This window comes from Sapajus apella, unplaced genomic scaffold (genome assembly GCF_009761245.1).
Source record: "Sapajus apella isolate SASKATOON/1434 unplaced genomic scaffold, GSC_monkey_1.0 scaffold2, whole genome shotgun sequence".
Lineage (NCBI taxonomy): Eukaryota > Metazoa > Chordata > Mammalia > Primates > Cebidae > Sapajus > Sapajus apella.
This window is the reverse complement of record NW_022436942.1, coordinates 11,777,961-11,798,862: the sequence shown is the minus strand read 5'-3', so window position 1 is coordinate 11,798,862 and position 20,902 is coordinate 11,777,961. Positions and strand designations below refer to the sequence as shown.

At 39.0% G+C, this 20,902-nt stretch overlaps 1 protein-coding gene across 2 annotated transcripts in view; it reads right to left on the bottom strand.

Moving 5' to 3' along the window:
- Nucleotides 1-20,578, bottom strand: part of WIF1 (WNT inhibitory factor 1) — a 66,884-nt gene extending 46,306 nt beyond the window's left edge. The window contains exons 1-2 of one of the 2 annotated variants that reach the window (XM_032288361.1): nt 20,039-20,578; nt 19,451-19,590 (exon numbers count right to left, since the gene is read on the bottom strand). In XM_032288361.1, the coding sequence (XP_032144252.1) occupies nt 19,451-19,590; nt 20,039-20,186 (288 nt within the window). In that variant the 5' untranslated portion in view covers nt 20,187-20,578. The remainder of the gene's footprint in view (nt 1-19,450; nt 19,591-20,038) is intronic. The other variant, XM_032288352.1, reaches the window with a different exon arrangement.
- Between the last annotated feature and the right edge of the window lie 324 nt (nt 20,579-20,902).

The window sequence follows — 20,902 nt, the reverse complement described above, 5'->3', positions numbered from 1 at the left end:
GAAACAGGTTAACATAGGGTCAGGCCAATTTTTCAAAGTCATGTAAAAACAGTACTATTTTTAAACATATATTATCTGACTGTTAAACACTTTTCAACTCGGTTTGAAAAATCTGTATCTGTAGTTCCTTTTGATGCTCTTGGAATGTCCATAATAAGGAATCTGGGAGAGCTTTGTAAATAGGCCAGTCTTCACAAAGCCCTTCTAAGGGAAAATAGCAGATCACAATACTTACAACAGTCTAGAGCTGGAAAAATTCTAAGAGATCATATGGGGAAGTGAAGGACCAGGTAGGTGAAGTTACATTTCCAAAGCCCACCCTGTCAGGACTGGCTCAGCACGCTTTTCATGATCTCAAATGGTCCCAACACCAGCCACTTCTGTTTTGCTATTGTTCAGTACCTACCATGTCCTGGGCACTTGCTGGGCAAAATGGATCATGGCCAGTACTGAGTCACCAAATAGTGCCTGTAACTAGCCCACTCAGCTACTGCCTCAAAATTGAACATTAAATTGTGTGTGTGTGTGTGTGTACTGGACAACACAAAAACAGATCAATGGCCTTCCCCATAATCCATTCCAGAGAAAAACTGTAGGCAACTTTTTCTTTCCACATTTTATGGGACTGTGATATGGTGATGTTGTACCCTAAGACTGAAGGACAGTGAAAAACTCTGCCCTGGTTGTCAGAAAACATGTGCTCTTTGGCCAGCTCTGTTGTTAACTCCCTCTGGGAAGTTGGTCATCAGTTCCAGTCCTTGGTTTCCTCATCTGAAAAATAAGGTGGTTGAACTAATCTTTAAGATTCCTTCCCTTCTAAGAGTTTAGAATTCTAAAGAAGCCCTTAGCAATTTCTTCCAAGATTTAATGTACAGTCCTGAACATTTGGGAAGAGAATATAGCTCATTCTGCATACAGACTTGGTAGAGAATTGATGAGCTTGACATAGTCTTAGGTCTTAAAGTCCCAGCATAATTGTTCTGTACTCTTAGTGACCTAAGATCTAATAAGCAATCTTCTCAGAAACACATACGAAGCTAGAAATTTGGTGCACAAATCTCTTTGGAGTTATATCTTTGCCTTTATCAATTCCTGATGTTATCAAAATGTATAGAAATTTTTTGATAGCCAATTTATGAGATTACTTAGGGTAAGCCAATGGGATGGTTGAGAATGATTTCCCTGGATCAGACCTGCCCATTTCCCTCCTGTTTGCTGCATGTTCACTGCAGCAGATTTCGCTCAAATAAGCTATGTGATGCTCCCGCTTTGAAGTGGCTACAAAAGGTGCTCTGCAGCAGAGAGGCCAGCAGTCCATAAACAATAATTTGTGTCTACCTACCAGGCTCCTCTTCTCCCACACTCGCCACCTTGAACTGTTTTATTCCATGGAGAGCAAATTCAGCAGAAGTTAAAATACACTGCAAAGCCTGAAGCAGAGTATTTACTCACATATCAAGACTCCTGGTTCAAGTGAAGCCAGTTCTTTGGCTGTCTGGGTACTTTCTCCAAAGACTCTCCTATGTCTCTTCTTTCCTCTTCTTCCACTTGGATATACAGCTCTGGGAGCTCTGATTAGCAAGTTTATTTGCCTTTTGTTTTGTAAGCATCCGTAAGAGTGTATTGGTTAACTCAGTTTCCTCATTTTTTTACAATGTGGCACACATAGCACTCTTTCTCTTAAAAAGTGCTATTTTCCAAAGACCTGGAACCAACCCAAATGCCCATCGATGATAGACTGGACAGGGAAAATGTGGCATATATACACCATGGAATATTATGCAGCCATCAAAAATGATGAGTTTGTGTCCTTTGTAGGGACATGGATGAACCTGGAAACCATCATTCTCAGCAAACTGACACAAGAGCAGAAGATCAAACACCGCATGTTCTCACTCATAGGCGGGTGTTGAACAATGAGAACACATGAACACAGGGAGGGGAGCACTACACAGTGGGGTCAGTTGAGGGGAAATAGGGGAGGGACGGTGGGGGGTGGGGAGCTGGGAAGAGATAGCAAGGGGAGAGATGCCAGATGTAGGTGATGAGGAGGAAGGCAGCAAATCACACTGCCACGTGTGTACCTATGCAACAATCTTGCATGTTCTTCACATGTACCCCAAAACCTAAAATGCAATAAAATAAATAAATGGGAAAAAAACCAAAAACCAAAAAACAAACAAAAAAAATGCAATTTTCCAGCCAGTAATGACAATAACTCTTTAAGTTTTGAAGTCAATCTACTTGCTAATCCCACTCTACTTTGTCCTTAAGAAAACTGAAAAAAAATACCCCTGAGTGTTAGGAGAATAAATTAATGTATTTTAAAAATTTTAAAGTATTTATACAAAAATAAATATTCTAAACTCTGTTATTTTAAAATATTTATGGATAAATTCATGGGTACATGTATATGAAGCATACAAAGAAACTCATAAAAATATTTTGTTCATTCATTAAAAGTAGTAGAAAATATGCTTCCTTACCATGTTCAAAAGGAATTACTTGGTTTATTTTTTTAGAAATTACCTACCAGTTTTATATTTGCAGGCTAGAAGTATAATTTATAATGTAGTGTCTATCTGATGGGTCCCGTGTTCACAATTAATTGTCATCCCCATGCAAAGCCTCTTACCTTGAGAGATCTTAACAGCTCTGATGAAAAGGGAGGAGGATCACTCACCTACCACTTACTGATCTCCCACTGCCCCCTACAGTATAAAATTCCCACTGAGAAAAACTTGTCCTAACTGAACAAAAACGTAGGCACAAATCAACAATTATCAATACTCCTTGGAAAGCTTCATTTAGAAGGTTTTTAAAAAGCCACGAAAGCATACTAAAAAAGAGATTCTTATATAATTCTGCTAGAAGTATGGAGTAGTCATTACGAGCCAATGCATGTGCCAAGAGCCCATAGAATGATTGGCAATTTGACTTAAAAAGTCCACTTCTGGAACTCAGTCCTATGGCAGTAATCCTAATATGGATTGCATATATATATATATATATATATATATATATATATAATTTAAATAGGAGAATGTTTAAATAAACCACAGAATAGGGTCAGGTGTGGTGACTCACACCTGTACTCCCAGCACTTTGGGAGGCTGAGGTGGAAGGATTACTTGAGCCCAGGAGTTCAAGACTAGCCTGGGCAACATAGTGAGATCCCATCTATACAAAAAAGAAGTAATAAAAGACCATAAAATATTGTGTAGCCACTTAATAAAACCATACTTACAGAGTATGTAATAACACAGGAAAGTACCCTACTGCCCTTAAGCGAAAAACAAACAAAAAAGGACACAAATTTTCTTAGGTAAGTTAACTATATGTGAATGCCCTTTTCCCATTCTTCTTTCTCCTTTTGGGTATTTTCCAAACAATTTTAAGGATGTACTAATTTATTATGGAAAAATGTAATGAACTTAAAACTCAGTCAGGATTCACAAAAATAAATGGTTATATCCAGAAAATTAAGTCCTGCAAACTTTAATGAAGTCCAGTTTATGTTCTTGGTGAGTAATGGGTTTTGCAAGTTATAATTACTACAAAGACAACTAGCAATGTAAAAACCTCAGTTTGTAACACAGAGACAAAAATCTCAGAGCCAATTTCTCAGTTCTTTGTAAAGAGCCAAGCCAGGAATAAATGTCATGAATATCTAGAAAGAAGCTACCATTTGAGGAGGACTTACAGGATAAATATTAGTAATATAGCTGTCCTGTCTACCAGCCTTAGAGTATAACTCCTAAAGTCAGATTATTAGTCAAACTGAAGATACTGAAATCAAGCAAACAGAGAAACCAGACAAAAACTCAAGAGTTTAGTTGATCAAGATTTAACCTGTGCTGCCTTTGCTTCTCTTTGATAGTAACTTCTCTCACTGGCGGGCAGTAAAGACAGAATAGATGCTATACCAGTCACGGTTCTCCAGAAAAACAGAAAATGGATTTTAGTAGATTTTATTAACATTTATGTGGCAAACAGTATTTTGAAAAGCTAATTTTGCTCAAAACTTGCTTTATTTTTGTTACAAGTAATTGTATTGTCCACGCTATTTTTCCTACTGTGATTTAAATTCAAATGCAAAACTAAGAACAGTGTAGAAATGATAATGACCAATCATAAATCACAGACATTTTAGAGCTGAAAAGAAAAAAAAAAAAACCTGTAATTTACCAATGAGAACAAAAGTGAAATACTTGTCTGAGGGCTCAGATAGGTGGTGTGGAAGCCAGGTTGGGAGCCAGGTCTCCTAAGGTCAGCTCAGTGTGATATTCTGAGTTCAGAGAGTGGGATACCATTCACTTATAATGGCATTTGGGCATGTTGCCAGCACATCCCCCAGCTTAAGATCAGGCAGACCAGCTTTCTTTGGCCTCATGACTCTCACCTAGCACTAACAGCTTATTAATACAAAGGGAAGAAGAGACCCCACTTTTTCAGTGTCTACTATGTGTCAAGAATTTTGTGCACACTATGCAACTGCATTTTGCTGCCATTATAAAAACTAAGTTAATTATTTCCTTTTACTACTTGAAGAAACTGAGGCCCTCAAGAGTTTAGTTGATCAAGATCTAACCTGTGCTGCCTTTTGCTTCTCTTTGGTAGTAACTTCTCTCACTGGTGGAAAGTTAAGACAGAATACATGGTATAATGGTCAGGGTTCTCCAGAAAAACAGAACCAATAGGAGATATATACCGAGATTTCTTATACGGAAATTGGCTCACATGATTATGGAGGTTGACAAGTCTCATGATCTGCAGTTGGCAAGCTGGAGTCCCAGAAAAGCCCATGGTGTAGTTCCAGTCTGATGACCCTTGAGACGCCTAAGAAACCAGTGTTGCAACCGGAGGGCAGTCAAACAGGAGGAGTTCTCTTTCCCCACAGGAGGGGCAGCCTTGTTCTATTCAGGCCTTCAACTGACGGTTGGAGGCCCACCTACATTGGGTGGAGGGCAATCTACTTTATTCAGTCTATGATTTCAAATGTTAACCTCATCCAGAAACCGAAACACCCTCAAAGACACACCCGGAATAATATATGTGACCAAATGTCTGGGCACCCCATGGCCCAGTCAAGTTGACATATAAAATTAACATCACACACGATGTTTTGCCAGTATGTTCAGTTCAGGGCCTTGGACTAGGCAGGTAAGGTCCTCAGGGTGTGAATTTACAGAGGCACTTATTCCTAGGCTGATATAAGCATCCTGAATATCTTTCTTGCTGTGCCCTAGTCCTGGCCCTCTGTCCCACCCAAAAGGGTATCAATCACATCTCTTAGCTTGCAGTATTTTATATTGGGTGGACAGCTTTCTACAACCAAGTAAATACCATTCTAGAAAATCCTTGGATATGCAGAGTTTCTGAAAGAATGGATGGCAAAAAATATCTAAAATATTGAGCACAAAAATAGATGATGGGTAAGTATTTCTATGGTCACTACGTAATGAAATGGAAATCCACTTATATTTTCCACTCAAAATGTTTCCTTATTCAAATAGTATTTATTGACTGGGCCCTTATATATTTTTATTGAAAGGAAAAAGCATTTCTATAAATCAAAAACACACAAATCCTTTATGCATTATTGAAAAATGCACAACTATTAAAGATCAGGTTTGGATTATTTTACTTTTGGCTAAAGGCCACTTACTGTAAATTATCAGTTACTCCTTATATGTATTTAGTTATCTAAAACTTCACTAATGCATGATTTTTCCTCAGTTTTTGAGAGAACTGAATGAATTTAATGAGATAAAATAAATGAAAACATGTTTTAAATGATTAAGTGCATGAACAGCATCATTACTGTTAGCAGAATAATAGAACAACGTCTTACTTTAATTCAGGAGAGCTGTACCCATTGATACTTTGTCTCTTAGTTTATGAGTGAACACTTCCTCAAACTCTAGACTATCTAGGACATGCAATAAACTCTAAACTCAAGCCTGTAGGTAACTGAGAAACCAGATAAATGTTCAAACTTTGGGAATCAAAACTATTCAGCCAGTCTGGAGCCAAGTGGATTTTGTTCTATTTGGCTTTTGAACTAAACCTTGAATATGATGATTTGATAGATGCCTTGTAAGGTAGTACTATACACATGAAACTACCTTTTTAAAAGATTGATTTGATTGGACAGGTAGGCCTACACTTGTATAATATAGAGGTAAAATAATATGCACATACGTACATGTACCTTGGTATTTGACTGCTAGGGTTCAGATCCAGGCTTTGCAGGTGTGACCTTGGGCAAGTTACTTAATTTCCCTGTGCCTCCAACTTCTCATACGTTTAGTGTAGTGACTTCAAGTCTGAATGACTTGGTGACACCCTGTATCTACAAAATGTTTTAAAAATCAGGCATGGTGGTGCATACCTGTAGTCCTAGCTACCTGGGAGGCTGATGTGGGAAGAACACTTGAGTCCAGGCCATAGCAGTGAGCCATGTTCATGCCACCGTAATCCAGACTGGGTGACACAGTAAGACTCCATTCCACCACCAAAAAAATCAGTGCTTTCAGCACATATAATTGGTTAAAGTATTAAATTAGATAATCCATGTAAATTACCTTAGAAGAGCAGCTGGCAGACAGTAAATGCCCAATTTATGCCAGTTCTTATTATTAGGTTAAATCATATAAAATTCAAGCATTTTGACATATTAAAAAGACAATTCAAGCAAGTGCACCCAATATTTACTGAAGCTACACTATTTTAACTTCCTCCAAAAGGATGAATTCTTCTTAGTCAGGGTCTTTATTTAAACTCAACCTCGACAGCACACAGAAGGATACCCTTCATGTGCATGCAACAGAATGTCTAAATAATACAGATGAAGATTCGGAAAGATCCTGATTTCAAAGAAGTCAAATTGTAATTCATCATGGATTCTGCAGTCAGACTACCTGAGTGTACATCTTGGCTCTACTACCTATGAGCTGTGTGACCTCAGGCAAGTTATTTAACCTTTTTGTGATCCAGTGGCCATTTTTGTAAAATGAAAATATCAGTAATGCTTATCTCATAGGGTTGTAAGAATTAAATTAGACAATGATGAAAAGTATTAAGCGCCATGACTGGCAAATGAGCAATATTTAATAAGCATTAGCGATTTTCCTCTATTTTCTTCTTCTACTCCTCCTCCTTCCATCCACCCCTTCTTCTTCTTTAGTTCATAATGCAAGGTTTACAAAGCAAAATATGATTTTAACATTCTGTAAGTTAATTTCTAATTCTAGCAATCAACTCTTTTTTCATCAGAGTATAAAGAGTAAAAGACCGGTAGAGTCCATCTGTGACAATTTTATACTTTTGATAAGTATTTAGGAGTCAGGGCTTAAAAAATGCAAAGCTGAATATGTTAAGTAGCTGAAGAAATTAGGGGTGTTTATTATAGAGAAAGGATGATTTGAAGGAGATGGGAACTGATCTCAAATGCCTATGGGCTGATTTCAAATAAGAAAGGGGTTAAAATATACTCCCAGTGGTTCCAGAGGATAAGGAGAGGACCAAGATCAGGAATTACTGATGTGACCAGGCACACTGATAATAGGAGTGGAGCTCCAATTGGTATTTTGGGATCAGCTGTGTCTCCAGTGGTCTGTGGCACCCACTGGCATGCATGAGATGCCAGGGATCCACTAATGGGGAGTTTGTTTATTCAGTTGCCTAGGAAATAAGGGAGCAGGAAAAGGTAGAGGTACAAATTTGTACTGAAAGATTCTAAGGCCTGGCTCTAAGGACCAGGCCTGATTTCTAGGGGAACATGGGCTAAAGGAACTTAACACTGGAGTATTTTGTTAGGATCAGGGTATTAAGCCATGCTGTCTGTTTTAGTCTGTTTTGTGTTGCTATAACAGAATAGGCCGAGTAATTTTTAAAGAGTTTATTTAGCTCATGATTCTGGTAGCTGGAAAGTCCAAGCGCATGGTAGTAGCAACTGCTTGGGTTCTGGTGAGGGCATTGTGCTATGTCACATCATGGAGGAGAAGCAGAAAGGCAAGCGAGTGTGTGCAGAGTAAGGGAAATTAGGGATTTTGTGGGGTCTTGAACTAGTACACCAGGGTGTAGCTGATAAGGCTTGACCCAGTTTCTAAGAACCCACTTTCATGGAAACTAATCCACTGAGGCTGGCCCACTTTCTAGGAACCCACTTTCATGGAAACTTATCTCGTCTCATGAGAGCAAGCACTCACTCACTACTGTGAGGGTGGTACCAATTGATTCACAAGGGATCTGCCCCCATGACCCAAACACCTCCCACTGGGCCCCACCTCCCAACACTACCACACTGGCAATTAAACTTCAAGATGAGTTTTGGCAGGGACAAACTACATCTAAACCATTGCACTGCTTTAGGTACCAAATGACAAAGTTCAATGCCAAACAAGGAAAGGGGTAGACTCTTCTCTGTTTCTACCCAAGCTGCTCTGAGGTCATAAGGTCTGTAGAGAATACAGGTCAGCTTGACCCTTGAGTGTTTACAGCTTAAGAAGCATGGACAGATTGCACTCAGGTCTGAGAAACAGCCTTCTCACTAGTAGCACCACGGGTCAACGTATCTCCATTCAGGATGGCATGGGTGGAACTTTTCTAAGGACTCACAGAATCAGCTGGTCTTTGCAAAGGGAAAAGTATGAGTAAATGAAGCAGAATCCCTACATGAGCAATAGAGGGGACAGGTCAGCACTTCAGAGTATAAATGCAAGGTAGGAGTCTCCAAATGTAAGCCCATAGACTGGTAGAGTTCAGGGACATTCAAGTTATACTGGGAGGACAGATTTGGACTCATTATAAAGAACAACTTTCTATGATTAAGAGTCTATATCGATCTATCTATCTATCTATCTATCTATCTATCTATCTATCTATCTATCTACATGGATCTCCGTCTCAAGAAAAAAATATATTGATCTATATCTCTCTATATATAGATCGCTATATATTTATATATATATATATCTCGATGCATATATATTTTTCTTGAGATGGAGATCTATATATATATTGATTGATACATAAAAAATATATAGATAGATATATCTATATAGATCAGTCTGTATCTATATATATATTTTGCTGTTGTTGTTGTTGTTGTTTTTCTTGAGACAGTTTCACTCTTGTCACCCAGGCTGGAGTGCAGTTGTGTGCCTCGACTCACTGCAACCTCTGCCTCCCAGGTTCAAGTGATTCTCCTGCCTCAGCCTCCCCAGTAGCTGGGATTGCAGGTGCTCACCACCACACCCAGCTAATTTTTGTATTTTTAGAAGAGATGAGATTTCACCATATTGGCCAGGCTGGTCTTAAACTCCTGACCTTAGGTTATCCACCCACCTTGGTCTCCCACAGTGTTAGGATTACAGGCATGAGCCACTGCACCCAGCCCAAAAATATTTTTTAAACTCCACCTTAATGGGCTCCCTGGCAGTGGGCATGTTCAACCAGATGCAAAGGGATCACAGTTCATTGATAATTTGGAGAAAGATTGAGCTGTCTGAGTTGGATGAGCTCTGGAATCTCTTCCAACTCTGTTCTTCTGTGTCTTAAAAGACACAGCCAGAGAAGGCAAAGAAGAAACTGGATGAATATGAAGAGATAGCTCAAAACTTGACTTCTGCCTAAATTTGAGTAATTACTTAAAAGAAAAAAATATGTAATCAGTGTGTAATGAATCATTCACATTTTTAACAAAGATGAGTTCTAACTTATGATGAGCTTGAGCTGTATCAGTGGCAATGAATTTGGGAAACTTTATTTTCCAACCTACTAAATATAGTAATGGTCTATTGAAATGAGTGACATAAAGATCACAAATAGGCTTCTGTTACACAGAGAGCACCTGCAGGTTTAAAACAAAATGTTGAGATGAAAAATTTCATAAAGAAGTAACAATTACATTGCCATAAGCTCTAAGAACACAGAACAGCTCCTGGCACATACCAGGCAGCTACTTTGGGCTGGGGAAGTAGAGGAAGGCTTCACCAAGGAGACACATAACAGTGGAACTGGAGCTCAAAGGATGTTCGTGAAGCTGTTTAACCAGCTGAGATGGGAGGAAGGCACAGGGAGAAAAGTTATTACAGGCAGGGGCACCAGAGTTGTGAAAGTGCATTCTGGGAAATGTTAATAAGTCTGGGACTTGGTGTGTGGAAGGGAAAATATTGGGGGCCTGGGGCAGGGGAGAGATGATGACATGAGGCTGGACATGCGGTCAGGGCCAGATGGCAAAACACTGTGGAAAGGTCACTTAGACCATTTGGTCTCCAACACTTTTATCTATAAGAAAAACAGTTTGGATTATCTCTAAACTTTCAAATTCTAAACTATAATGATTCTGTCTTTGAAGTAAAACATCTTCAGTCATTTAACATTAGATCTGTCTCCAAGTTTTCAAAAATCAAAGCATAAAGATTCTCTTCTCCAAAATTGTATTGTTTGTTGCCAAATTTTAAAAGATTCACCTCCTAATACCCTTTGTGTATCCTATTACTGTCATTAGTTACATGGTACATACTCTGGGCCAGGCACCCTTCTAAGCGATTTACAGATCATCTCTCAGTGAATCCTCATAACAACCCCAAGACAGGTAACTTCTTATCCCCAGTTTATAGATGAGGAAACAAAAGAAGAAGGAAATTAAGTTACTTGCTGAGGATCACACAGCTAAATGCACATATTAATATACTTTTGGATTTGAAATCCAAAAAGAAGATAAAATGTACAGTTCAGAAAGACAGACATTCATATGTCTAGCTGAGAAAAACAGGGAAGGCCAGTAATTGTCCCATGACTTAAGAGTTTGTGCTAATAATCAGTTTTAAAGGGAAATCAAATATTTGAAGATGTAAGCTTATTTCAAATAAATCCATTTCCAGTGTTCATCTTCTCATTTTGTAAACTTAAGGATTACCTGCCAACTTTAATTTCTATACTTTTCTTGTACTTTTCCTGGTACTTTAAAAGGTAGTGTAGAAGTTGAGAATAGATGCTAAGTCAATTATTTTTCCAGTTAAAATACTGTTTTCCTTATTTACGCTCCCTTTTATATTATGTTCAAAGTTCTAGACTCCACTACGAAATGAAATTAGTTTTAGTTCTATATACTCACAAAAAGAAGTTGTTTTTTTTTTTAATAGTTCCATGCCCTCATCACACACACACACACACCCCAACCTGGAGCTGAGACTAATTGCAAACTCTTTTGAAAGTTTATTAAGAAAGAAGAGCTAAATGAGGGTTGTGGAAAAACTGTTGCCAACCCAACATATACCCAAAGATTTACTCAATACACATTTACAAGATGTTGAATCCACTCTCTCCATAGTCAAGAAGAGAGAAATTTTCCTGAGTTCTTTCTGTCTTCTACTTCTTTCCCCCAAAACTCTCTCTCCAGTATTTGGCCCCGACCTCCCTTAGCTGGGCTTCCATTACTTCTCAGATGAGATGTAAAGCCCCTCACGATCACCTAGAATATGTTTCCCCCTCTAAGGCCTCCAAGCATCAGGACATCCTGAGCTCTCCCCTGGGAAGGCATTTTCCTCCCTTGCTGATGGGACTCATCCTTTGGAATTAATTCAAACATCACTTGCTCAGTGAACCCAACGAAGTACCCCTAGCTCCCTTCCTTCCCCAGTCAGGAAAAAGAGTGGCTTCCTTCCAGCACTCAGCAAAACCTGTGCTTCCTAACCTCATTTGGATGAGTGAGTTTTCTAGAGTACAAGCCCTCAGAGGGCAGGTACTGGCTTTAGGTTTATTTCTCTTTGTATGCACTGCACCTAACTCTGTGTTTGTTGATTGAGTGCTTGAGCCAGAGAGAAAGGCTGCACGGGAGAACAACTTGTCATTCACCAAGATTCCATGGGAATGTGAGCAAGTTACTCACATGTAACTTTACTGAGTTGGCTAGGTTACTGCAGTAAAAGAAACCCTGAACTGACAAGGCCTCCTCCCGAGGTCCAGCAACAGGATAAGGGGCATTTTCACTGAACTCAATCCTCAAAGTTTTTCCCTAACCACACCCATCTTATTCAACAGGGACAGTTAAGTTAAATCAGTTCGATCCAAAATAAAATGCTTTATTGAATATCATACCTTTCTGCTTCACTACAACAATTTCAAAGACTTTATTTGCGCAAGTGATTTAAAATCAGGAATAAATAGGGAGGGTGCCAGCAGAGGGTTTGTTTACGTGCTTTTACACCACCATGAAAGGAAGACATAGCAGAGTTTACATTTATGCCATGTAAATTGCCATAGAACCAGATGTGGCTTACAAGGTACCTTGTAACTCATCTCCTTTAAGCAATAAAGCCTCTTTTTTTTCTTCTGGCAAAAGTTTGAGAAACTTACTGCTGTTTTCTATCAGCAGATACAACAGATGGCTGGCACATGCCTGCTTTGTTAAATGAAATGGGCTCTCTGCAGAACTACTCTTTGATCCCTAGTGGCATGTCTATAACACCACAATGCAAAATACCACAGCACAGCAGAATCTAAACATTAAAGGTTTAAAGCTGTGCTTTCGATATGAGTACCTTCTGAAAAAAATCATGCCCACAGTATGTAAACATATTCACATTCCCACTTTGAAACCATGGAATAGGGGTCAGAAAATGAGGCATTTCCTCCATTTGGTGACATAAAACCACTACTAAGGTATGACGGCAAACCCCAGGAGTGCAAAGGTATGAAACCACTTGGATTGTAACTACCAAAACAATCATAACTCTATTAGGGAAAAATGTGGACAGTACACATTAAGGGATTTCCATAATAATAATAAGTGTTACCATAACTGCAGGGTTGGAAAGAGGTGTTTAAAGGGATTTGGCAATTCCTTTGAAGTTGGAGAGGGAATTCTTGAATTTAAATTTACCTTTTTTTTTTTTTTTGGTTTATATCAAGGGGAGAAAGGAAGGAAAAAAACATATATTTTTCCCCATTTATTTATTTTATTGCATTTTAGGTTTTGGGGTACATGTGAAGAACATGCAAGATTGTTGCATAGGTACACAAGTGGCAGTGTGATTTGCTGCCTTCCTCCCCATCACCTACATCTGGCATTTCTCCCCTTGCTATCTCTCCCCAACTCCCCATCCCCCACCGTCCCTCCCCTATTTCCCCCCAACTGACCTCAGTGTGTAGTGCTCCCCTCCCTGTGTCCATGTGTTCTCACTGTTCAACACCCACTCATAGGCGGGTGTTGAAAAACATATTTTTAATATAGGACTAACTCCAGTGCAATGGGAAACTTGAGACTGCAGACTGCAGCCCATTTAATGGGACCAGTGTTACAACATATCAAACACTATATTACAGAAACATATCAGTAAGATGACTGTTTTTGTAAAATCAGCAATTATGTGAGTCCATTGTCAGAGAAATGGCCCATTTCTGTTTTCCCTTTTTTCCAATGGTACTTTCCTCACTTTAAAGCTGAATTTGAATGATACTGACTGTAATCATTCACAAACACACACAAATCGATTCTGATTTGTCTAACAAAACTTCTCATTAAATTTTTACTTGAAAGCCATTGGGTTTAGAAAGGGTTATTTTCCAAATAAAATGTTTAATTAGTGCCTTATTTAGAAAACTAAAATTGTTGCTCATGGCCCCTGCCTGTCTCAAGGTTCTTAAGCTTTTGTTATAATTGATTTTTAAACTATTATTGTTGTTACTTCTGGCAGTTTTCAATAATTCAAGAAGTTTTTTAAAGCTGATAGGGAGCTAGGCTAGTGTCACTAACTCATTTGTAATAAACCTTACATGTTGGAAAATGTTTCACTTGATACTCTCTTTCTTCAACATATCTAATATTTTCTGTTTTCAGTGGTTATATATAAAAACAAACAAACACATTCCTGCAGTTTACCTCAATAAAGTTGGTTTTTATACAATGTATATATGACCTCCCATATCCCCAGGGCAGCAGACAAAATTCTCCTGTTCTTTTCCTGTATCCACAGCAACACTTCAGTTTTGTTTTTAAACATCTGGAGATATAGAAAAATGAAGCTACTCCATTGACTTCTAGTAGTTATGAGAATTCTGCACACTTTACATGATAAAAAGCTCACTTTAAGATCTGGACCTGTTGGTACAGATGGCTAGAGCTTGCCTAGTAATCCAGGTGGTGGGTTTGAAATTAATATTGATTGGTTATCATCACCCAGAGAATTTCTATTCTATAGACACCAGTTTCATCCCAACCCTTGCCATCCGTCTCTACTAGAGACCTCTACTTGGTCAGAAGGAGGTTGGAAAACTAGTACAGATGGCTCTGCATAAATCCATTGTCACTGCTTAAAAAAAAAAAAAAAAAAAAAAAAAAAAGAAAAAAAAAAAGCAACCTCAAAAGGGATGCCCTATTAACTAAGTTACTAAATTCAGAGTACTTTAGCATATTTATGCAAATGACAGAACATATTATAGTTATCAAGATCAAGTCTATGTGACCTTTGTAAATAAAAATCTATTTATAGGAACTACATAAATAAAAACCTTTGGCCTTATACCAAATTGGTTCATATTGAAATGAGCACAGTGGTATCCAAATGTTTGATTCTGATTTGTCTAACAAAACTTCTCATTAAATTTTTACTTAAAAGCCATTGGGTTTAGAAAGGGTTATTTTCCAAATAAAATGTTTAATTAGTGCCTCATTTAGAAAACTAAAATTGTTGCTCATGGCCCCTGCCTGTCTCAAATTTAGGGAAAAAGAATAAACATGCTTCATTGAAAAATATCATTTACTGAAAAGTTTTATACAAGAATAAAGAGTAGTTTTGGTCAATTACTAAAAATCCTTTAAGGCTAAGCCTCTGCAGCAGAAACTCTTCTCTCACCTAAAAGCCTTGAGTGGAGGTACATCAAAAAATGAGTAATGGAAGGTTAAATGGAGGCAAAGTGCTCCATGAAAAATGAGAATTGCTGGGAGAAGGAGGGTTCAGGAAAAATGATTTGAGGCAAGAAAGATTTCGGAGAACCTCAAAAGAAATTGGTGAGAATCTGATGAGCATCAATGAATTATTTGGTCTTCATAGTTAAAACGACCCATGAAAATCACTGGTGTCACCATTTTGTTAAGTGACAAGTAGTTTAAAAATGATACCAGATAATAAAATATTTATAATACAAAACATCCTACAATATTAAACTCACACAACTTTTATACACATTTAATAATTTTTAAAATTACAAATAAATTCATTGTGGTAAAACCAGAACATAATAGATGAAGAAATTCTAGTTTTCTAAATGAGGCACTAATTAAACATTTTATTTGGAAAATAACCCTTTCTAAACCCAATGGCTTTTAAGTAAAAATTTAATGAGAAGTTTTGTTAGACAAATCAGAATCGAACATTTGGATACCACTGTGCTCATTTCAATATGAAATCTTACACTTTGGAAGATCAGATATTGATCAGATGATTTTTTCTATGTCTGCCAACATATTTTGTAATGGAATCAAACAGAATATACTATATTATAGACCCAACCCCTGGGCCACATATCACTACTGGCCCATGGCCTGTTAGGAACCAGGCCGCATGCAGGAGGTGAGCAGTGGGCGAGTTCTCCCCATCACTCACATTGCTGCCTGAGCTCTGCCTCCTGTTTGATAAGCAGCGGCATTAGTTCCCATAGAAGTGCGAACCCTGTGGTGAACTGCACATGTAAGGGATCTAGATTATACACCTTTTATGAGAATCTAATGCCCAATGATCCATCACTGTCTCCCATCACCCCCAGATGGGACCATCGAGTTGCAGAAAGACAAGCTCATGGATCCCACCAATTTCACATTATGGTGAGTTATATAATTATTTCATTATATATTACAATGTAATAATAATAGAAATAAAGTGTACAATGTGATGTGCTTGAATCATCCTGAAACCACCCCTATCCCTGGTTCATAGAAAAATTGTCTTCCATGAAACCAGTCTCTGGGCCAAAAAGTTTGGGGATCACATTTATAAGCTACTTAATCTGCATGAGATTCTTCCTATGACACCAAATGGAGGTCTAGAATATTCTTACAATCGCTTCATTTTATTCTTCTGCCACTATGCTGGACCCTAAGTTGTATCTAATTTTTTAAATTTTTATAAACAGCATGATGAGGAACACTGTTGGACCTAAATTTTTATTTATGTCCATGCTTATTTCCTTAGCATAAATCTCTGGAAGTAAAATTGTCCGGTCAAAAAGTCTATATCCAGCCTTTTCCCATCAGAGTCTAACTGCCCTGCAAAAAGGTTTACATGCACACCAGCATATGATAATGCACTATTCTCCACATACTAAAACCACTTTTACAAGATCTGACCAAGTTGATGTGGGGAAATGAATCTCACTGTAATTTTTATTTGCATTTGTTTGAAGTGGAACACAAGATCTATTTTAAGTGGCCCCAAGAACACTTTGGGTTACTGCAGTGGTCCCCAACCTTTTGGGCACCAGGGACTGGTTTTGTGGAAGACAATTTTTCCACAGACCAGGAGGTGAAGGAATGATTTCCAGATGATTCAAGCACATCATATTATTGTGTACTTTATTTCTATTATTACATTGTAATATGTAATGAAATAAGTATACAAGTCACCATATTGTAGAATCAGTGGGAGCCCTGAGCTTGTTTTCCTGCAACTAGATGGTCTCATCTGGAGGTGATGGGAGACAGCAATGGATCCTCAAACATTAGATTCTCATAAAAAGTGTGCAACCTAGATCCCTCACATGTGCAGTTCACAATAGGGTTCACACTCCCATGAGAATCTTATGCCGCTGCCAATCTAACAGGAGGCAGAGCTCAGGCAGTAATGTGAGTGATGGGGAGCAATCTCTCAGTACAGACAAAACTTCAGTCACTCGTGTGCCACTCACCTCCTGCTGTGCGTCCTGGTTCCCAACAGGCCATGGACTAGCACTGGTCTGTAGCCCAGGGGTGGGGGACCCCTGGGTTACTGGATTCATTATTTACTGGAAGTGACACTTTACTGCTTCTATGAGGTCTTCAATCCTGAAGTTATTTTAATGTTGTCCACATATTGCTAAGATAATTAAATATAAAATTTAAAACTTCATTAATCAGCTATGTGTTCTGTTTATGTATTGTTGAAATGCCTAAATATTTTATATCATTTGGATGAAATAATCAGATAACGAAATGAACTTTTCATTTTCCATGTAAATGTTTTGATGTGGTTTGGCTTTATCCATTAGAAATAGATGCCTTTCAAAATACTTAATTGGTATTGAAGTCATTATTTTTCCCATCTTCAGAATTTCCATGCATTTCAAAAATTATGATGCTGGAATTACGTAACTTTAGTGAGCAAATTAGCCATACTTAAATAATATTTAAAAATAAATAAGAGATAATATTTTAAAGCATCTTGCTGCTTGGTATTGTTTAGATTCTTCCCCCTCATCACCCTTTCCCCTAAAAAAACCAGACACGAGATTTTATGTAGTTACTTGTGGTAACCTATCCAAAGCCAAATGAGCAGAGAGAAAGGTAACTTAATTGAGGTGCTAACATTGTCCCTGGTAATTAGATCATCCACATAGGTGAGTAACACTTAAGCAGGAGACAAAAATATTACAAACTTCATCTTCATGCCAGTTCCACTATCCTCCCTAATCCCCTACAGAACATATTCCTGAGATTGTGTGAAATGTCAGTCCATTTTATACTCACCAATATGCCAATATTTGCAAACATGCATTATACTATTAGGTAATAGGGGAGACAACATGGAATTTAAGCCTTTGCTTCAAATTCTATTTTTCAGCAGAGGAACATAAGTGAGAGAGAAAGAGTTGGGGGGAGGGAGAGAAGGAGAGAGAGAGAAAGAGAGAGAGAGTGTGTGCTATTGGCACTTTCTGCTTCTCCTATGGTTAACCAGTTACCAAACCCTTCCAGCTGGAGGGGTGCAGTTCAAGCTACCCTTCAGTGGTTCTTATGAATCCATAAAGGTATAGGTTGAAAAGTATCTTTTCAAAAATATAGAATTAATTGGCCATTTAATTAATGACCATCTGATGAGCAGTCAACTACAAGTAAACAGATTCTGATGAAAAGGAGATAATGAAAGGCCATTCACTGGTTTATAACTGATTTCACAATATTCCCAACTTAATTGTTGATAAAGTATCTATAAAGAGGGACTTTTAGGGAGAAAAGAAATAATTTCGCTATAGAGCAATAGAAACCTCGATTAACCTATCTGCAAAATGGGGGTATTAGAATAGATGACTTTCCCGTTATAATCCTCAGTGAATCCAAAACCTCATTTTTTTTAAAACCACATAGCAATGGAAGTATTGAAGGGTCAGATTTGATCTCTTTCAGAAGAAGAAGAAAAAAAGAACAGATTGAGGGGGAAAATACAGCTAAAATGGTCATGTCTATACTGTAACAGGTAATTAGAGGGAATCAAAGTGGTTTCTTAATTCAAAATAGTTACTTTTTACAAAGTGTTTTCTGTACCACATTCTTCTTGAAAATAGCCATTTAAGGAATTTTAGAATAAAAAAGACCTCAAAATGTGATTTTAATTATAATTACAATGATTTTCATAGTAGACACATTTTTACCAACTAATAAACCCAATGATTTTCATAGTAGACACATTTTACCAACTAATAAACCAAAGAATTTATTACTTACCATTTGTCCTCTAAATTCTCCAATTGTACAAAAGAAATTAAATTCACATAAGCATTTTATTCTTTCTTTCTAAAATTAGAAGCCATAAAAATATAAAAAAGGTAACATGTAAAAGATGCTAGTGTGCTAAGGAATAAAAGGAATGCTTCTTCATAAAAAATAGATTTCAGTTTTCTTTTCCATATGAAAACATTTAAAATGGTAACTTGAAAAAATAGGCTGCATTATTTTACAACGTTCTTACATGACACCTTTTGGATCTAACATCTACCAGAAAAATGCAACATTCACGTTCCAGTGAATAACATTCAACACACTGACTCTTTAAAAGTGCACAATGTCAAAAATATGTATAGACTTTAAAGCTTATTGTAAAGTATAAAGAATGTCACAAGTGATTAGGAACTGCTATGGAAAAAGAGTCTTCTAAGTATGTTAAATTTTAATGTCAATGATTACAGAAACACAGTGATGTTGGTATTTGAGGTCTTTATATTTCCAGCAGCCTCAGGACACTGAGCCTTTTCAAAATAATGGGCTTAGGCACATGGCTTACTCTTTTCTTTGGAAAATTGTTAATTTATATGGCAACTTTAAATACACGGAAATTCATTCTTTATTTGGTTTGGCAATCAGATGAGAAATTTCTCTTAATAACTGTAAAATGTACCAGACTACACACTATGCAGTATTATTTCCACCTGCCATAAGGCAGTAGAAATATTGACGGGTAATTTTCTCAGAACTTACCTGCCCTGAAGCTTGCCAGGTAAAATTCATGGAACGGATATTGACAGGAATAGCTGGCATCCTCTGTTGTGCTTTTCTGAAATCATGTGTAAAAGGTGCCATTTTCCCCTCTGAAACAATCAGGATATTTTCTTCAAATCCTGGTTTTTAAAATAATAAACACAATGATCAAACTAGGTAGACTTAAAGTCATCTAAATCAGAAATTTCAAGCAAAAAGAGAACCAAAGAATTAGTATGGGTCATTTCTGTTCACAAGGCATCTGAATGCTACTAAGATTAATTTTCCTCTGTAGATGATGAGAATGATGCCAATAGACCCATGCTTTCAGGGAAAAGGGATGGACATGGAGTTCACCGATGCAAACAAATGCTGGGTGCACCTAAAAACGCAGGGCTATAAAAACGAACAGCATGATCCGAACACTAGATCAGCTTTGTTTTCTTAGGGGAGAAGTTTATAAGTTTTCAGATGGCAAATCTCTAGAGGGGGAACACTCTTTTTTGGAAATGCAGGTCTCCTTCCTTCTTGAAGAGTGGAGAGGAGGAGGACACAGGCAGGGGAAGGCGCTGGGCTCGGGGGCCTTACCTATGAGCACTCTCGCCTGGTGAGCATCGATCCACAGGTACAGGCCCTCCTCCCGCGGCTGCCCGGCCTCCGCCCGCAGAGCCAGCAGACACAGGACGATGCTCCAGGGCCAGAGCTTGGCAGCAGGGAAGGCGCTCCTCCGGGCCATGCTGCTCAGGACCTCCTTGCTGTGGGGTTAACTCCTGGTGCCGCACCTACGCAATCTGAGGCGGTCAGAGCCTCGGCGGCGCTGCAGCTCCTTCAGCCGGAGCTGTTCCCGCTTAGACGGCTGGGCGCGTCGCCTCCCGGCCTGGGTGCCAGGGAGCCTTGGAGTGCCAGAGGAGGAGGGGGCAGGCAGGAGGTGGGAGAAAGGGGGGGACCAGCGGGCGCGAGCCGCGCAAGAAGATGGGGCGCGGGCGGGAGAGGGGACGGCAGAGACGTTAAGACTGGCAAAGCGGGCGAGGCCAGCAGTCGGGGGGGACAAGCAGTGCGAGAGCAGAAGAGCGGGAAGCGCTGGCGCCAGCGAGGTGCGAGCGAGGAGTGGGGCCCGCGAGGCCCGGGCGGCCGCCACTTGAGAGCGCGCAGGGGGTGCAGGGGCGGGGCCGCGCGGGACCCCTGAGGCTGCGTTCCCTGCGCGGTGCACCCAGTGGAGCACGAGCAAAGTGGTCGTGTGGGGCTGCCGGACGCGGGAAAGGGCACTCAGAGACCTCTGGGACGTCACGCGTCCCCTCCTCCGGCCAAGGGAGGCCTAGGGGGAGGGAAATGGGAAGAGCAGACAACACTGGGCTTGACTGAGCGCTGATGATAGTGATGGTGATGAGGGTCAGGACTCCCGTTCCTCCTCTGGCTCTCACTGAAGGCGCAAATTGCCCATCGTCTCCCTTT